The sequence below is a fragment of the Spea bombifrons genome, chromosome 5 (assembly GCF_027358695.1).
Source record: "Spea bombifrons isolate aSpeBom1 chromosome 5, aSpeBom1.2.pri, whole genome shotgun sequence".
Classification (NCBI taxonomy): domain Eukaryota; kingdom Metazoa; phylum Chordata; class Amphibia; order Anura; family Pelobatidae; genus Spea; species Spea bombifrons.
This window is the reverse complement of record NC_071091.1, coordinates 102798327-102802688: the sequence shown is the minus strand read 5'-3', so window position 1 is coordinate 102802688 and position 4362 is coordinate 102798327. Positions and strand designations below refer to the sequence as shown.

Below are 4362 nucleotides of genomic sequence, written 5' to 3'. Positions count from 1 at the left end.
CTTAGTTTCAATGAAATTGCTCCAAAAATAACAAGACGGAACATGCTTTGCTGTGCAAATTCAGCACATACTGCTTGAGATCTGTCAGATTTCTACCGGCAGCTCCGGCAGTGAACGTATTTCGCTTTATCTTGGCTGATTATTTGGGAAATAAATCACACAAACAAACACATGCCCTGTTTACTAATACGCGCTGCTGGATCGTTACTTTTTGATACATAGTAAGCGAAATGCTGTGGATTTCACAGTCTGGGTGGTGATTAAAAGGCACCGGCAGGGAATGAGTTAAGAGTTAGCTGTATGTATAAAGGGAGGGGGGGGGGAGGGTTTAGATAAGGAAGTTTGGTTTCAGGAAGCTCTTTTGACAGTAAAAGGTGCACTGGCCCTTTAAATGCACAGGGCTGTAAGAGTGCTCAGCTGGATCTGGAGTGATCAGCGCTGGCTGGAAGGAAAGCAGCTACTCCTTACATTGCATGTTGATCTGCCTGGCACAAAACAAAAAAACAACAAAAAAAAAACTCCCATCAGGGCAGGCACCCAAAACATGATCCTTCCAACTAGCCAGTCCTCCCCTGTGCCAGGACTAAGCTAGCTTCACAGAGGTGGGAGACAGACCTTCTGCTGCTGCCTGGTGAGTTTCTCTTTCTATTGTGTGTCCTGAGCTAATCTATCTGCTGTTTACAGCCATTAACATGCTGAATGCTACTGGGTTGTGTTTTTAACTTAATCATGCATTTTTAAAGAGAAAAAAATATTAACCCTTACCCTCCTGTCTTATTGTGCTCTGCTGCTGTGTCGGTAAAGGGTTCTTGTTTTTGCCATTGCACCATGCAGGATGCAAGGGGTTAAAAATGAAAGGCACAGCCTACTTGCCTCCCTCAGGTGCACATGTCTTCCTTGTGTGACTTGCAGAGCAGATCAGGTTTCCTAGCTGCACCTTGCTACACTGTTACTGTGCTGAGTGTTCCTCTGCATCCAACAGGTGGAAGCAAAGTCTGCCTGGGAACAAATCCCTGGTGTCTCTGATGGATACTTTTTATCTTCCAGGGAGATGGGGAATCAGGTGGAGAAATTGACTCATCTAAGTTACAAAGAGGTCCCTACGGTGGATCCTACTGGTGTGGATAAAGATGATGGACCTAGGATAGGGGTATCCTATATCTTCTCAGCAGACGATGATGATCTGGAGGATACAGGGCATGATCTGGAGAAACAAGGGTCTCTGCAGGAGGAGCTGCAATACGATCACTGCAATGAAGTGGAGTGTTCTGTGTACTACAGAGACGATTGTATTTATGAGAAGGGCTTTGGAGATGGAGATCAGATGAGCACCTATTCTCCGGAGAACCTGTTAAACAAATGCAAGCCTGGGGACCTGGTGGAATTTGTGGCCAAGAACCAGTACCCACACTGGGTGGTGTATGTGGGTGACTTCCAAGTGGTGCATTTATACAGGTTAGAGATCACCAACAGCTTCATGACAGATGCCAGCCAAGGCAGGAGAGGTAGGATCGTGAATAATCAGTATAAATACAAGCCTTTGAGTCCAGAGATGGTGGTGAGGAATGCTCTGGATCAAGTTGGGGTCAAGGACCAGGAGCTCAGCTGGAGGAACTCTGAGTGCTTTGCTGCATGGTGCAGGTATGGAAAGAGGGAATTCAAGATAGGTGGAGAGATAAGGATAGGGAAACAGCCCTACAGGTTAAAAATTCAGCTGTCTGAGAAGAAGAGTCACACTCTGGAGTTCCAGAGCCTGGAGGACCTCATTATGGAAAGGAGACGGAATGATCAGATTGGCAAAGCTGCTGTGCTCCAGGAACTCTCCAACCATCTACATGCTGATGAAGAAACCAGAACTGATCACAGTACCAACTGATGGATTAAACCTGAAGGCTGCAAAATTGAGCTGTTATAAGCCCTTTGGGTGGTTTCAGAGCAGTTTTATTCAAATCACATGTGAAAGGAAATCTGATTTAGTTTTGCTTTGTTTTAACTCTTTCAGCAGCCCATCCTTTTTCTATTGCATTGTGTTTTTTCAGAAGCACTGCAGAGAGCGTCCAACCCCATCCCCTTGGATGGTATCTGTTTGTTTCTATTATAAACACCAGTCACCATTTTATGTGTGCACTACTAAATAACTAGCAGAGGTACCTTTTGTACAGATTTAATTTGTAATGCCCTCTTCTTTATAGGGTGACCAAAGCCCCCTTTCATTGGGGACACATCCTGCATTGACAGTCATTCTAATACAAACATGAAATCGGTCATTTCCAATAAAACCACAATTTAAAAATAATTAACTCTTTACTGATAGATGACTTTTGCATAAATGTCCCCCCCTCCCCAGAACTTTTTAAATATCTTAATAGAGGATTAAGTTTTTTGTGTTTATTAAGAACATACTACTATAGCACTGATCAATTTAATTTTAATTTAGAAATATAAATCAGAATTTCAAGTAGCCACTGTATACAATGGTTTTCCTAAAACAATGTATCATCCCCTGGTTACCTGTTTGTGTCCTTTTGATAAAAAAAAATATTTGTATGCTTTAATTTTAAGTATAAATTGCTGGGTCTGGAAGGTGTCCACTTTTTTTTAGGGTCATGGTTATTGTAAAATGTTAAGGAGATGCACTAAGATATTTATGAGAAATGTCTATGTTCTCTTCCACCTTTGTGTCTTTGTTAAACAGTTGCCAGTTCATGTATGGACACTGTCTGATATGCATTAACCAATTCATTGCCAGGTGGGAGAGCATTTTTTCCTCTTTCTTTCTTTCTTTCTTTCTTTCTTTCTTTCTTTCTTTCTTTCTTTCTTTCTTTCTTTCTTTCTTTCTTTCTTTCTTTCTTTCTTTCTTTCTTTCTTTCTTTCTTTCTTTCTTTCTTTCTTTCTTTCTTTCTTTCTTTCTTTCTTTCTTTTCCATTACTGAGCCCCTTTGGCAGCCTTCATACCAAATGCATAGGTTTGGCCAACTAGATAGGGTTCAGGAGAATTCCGAGGCTGTTTATCAAGGCATTACCACTTCTTGCTTATCTATAACAGTATCATTAAAACTGCTGTTCCATCTACTCTGCTTAATTTAACAGTTTTGTAACTGTATCAGTAGAAGCGTATTTCAGAGTACTATTACGTGGCTAGATATTTCCCAGGAAACAATTGTTCAATCGTGCAAAATTTTGGCTTTCATATTTTTGCTGGGAACGCTTAATTTTCATATGACACGCAAGCAGGCACTGCTAAGTTGTTGCCATAGAAACTGAAAAAACTTCTCAAAAGGGAAATGATAAAAAAAAAAAAAAATTTGGTTAGCATGCTAAGAAGTTTTTTTCTAAATGGAACAGAACTCTTTATTGAAGTGCTATGTTTGAGGTGGATAAACAGCTGTTGAGCGACACTAACAGGGTGCTAGAGAATGAGAACTTTGGCTGAGCTTGGACTTGTAGTTCTCTCTTCACGAACCCAAGTCAAGCTGGTCATTGTGCTTGAGTCAACAAGGCTGGGCTTCCAGCTGCAGTTCCCATGATACTAAGTTAGTCTTGATAAAAGCTTCTCAGCAATAACCAATTTCAACAAACCTTACGTTTTTGTGAAGTCTTCAGTTCTTCTGGTCACCCAATGCTTGGACCATTTAGGTGCGTGGTGAGAAGTTTACTGGCACCACCATGTATCCCGGCCAAAATGCTGTAAGAAAAGGGCTTCTTTAACAACGATTTCCCCAATAGTGCAGGATTTCTAGATCTTCCCACAAAAATCTAGATGTCTGATGAGCTGGATTATTAGAATGGATTGCTAAACGCTGTTAACCTTTTGGGGATGCTGAAAACCTTGGCTTGTTGTTGGCCTCTTGGGCTGGAGATGGACACCATTCCTATACTTGATCTGAAGAATATAGAACCTTCCTTCACATTAACTTTATTATTTTGTTCTATTTCCTGAAATAATTGCAGCACTTCTATGTATAGTTAAAGGTGCTGTTCCGCCTACTCTGCTGAATGTAGCACTCTCTTTGTAAGTAATCATGGGATTAGAAACATCATTCCTAATACCATCGAATGCCAAAAAAAAAATCCATTCTCCTTCAATTTTCCCGGGATTATCATGGGATCGTGTGACACAAATGCAAGCACTGATAAGTCAGAAGTGCTAAAACCTTGTTTGTGTTCTCGCGTCATTAAGCTTCAACGGAAAGAATAAAATGTCATATCCGGTATGATATGGTAACTAAGCTTGGATCTGATCCAATAACCTCTATTTATGCGAACTCTCATTGAAACGGTAAATTGACAACTAAAATATATAGGCCAGTGGCATTATGGGTAATTATTTTATTTTGAGATGTTTCCCTTGGATTTCTTGAGT

The 4362-nt window shown here is 40.7% G+C and overlaps 1 protein-coding gene across 1 annotated transcript; it reads left to right on the top strand.

Moving 5' to 3' along the window:
* The first annotated feature begins 326 nt into the window (after window positions 1-326).
* On the top strand, window positions 327-2223 carry LRATD2 (LRAT domain containing 2). The gene is made up of 2 exons (XM_053467264.1): window positions 327-631; window positions 1048-2223. Exon 2 carries the CDS (start codon window positions 1052-1054, stop codon window positions 1874-1876), a length of 825 nt encoding a protein of 274 aa, XP_053323239.1. The 5' UTR covers window positions 327-631; window positions 1048-1051; the 3' UTR covers window positions 1877-2223.
* The last annotated feature ends 2139 nt before the right edge of the window (window positions 2224-4362 follow it).

Bases quoted from the DNA above. Each gene is read 5' to 3' on its own strand.
- LRATD2 (XM_053467264.1), top strand. From the start codon at position 1,052: ATGGGGAATCAGGTGGAGAAATTGACTCATCTAAGTTACAAAGAGGTC.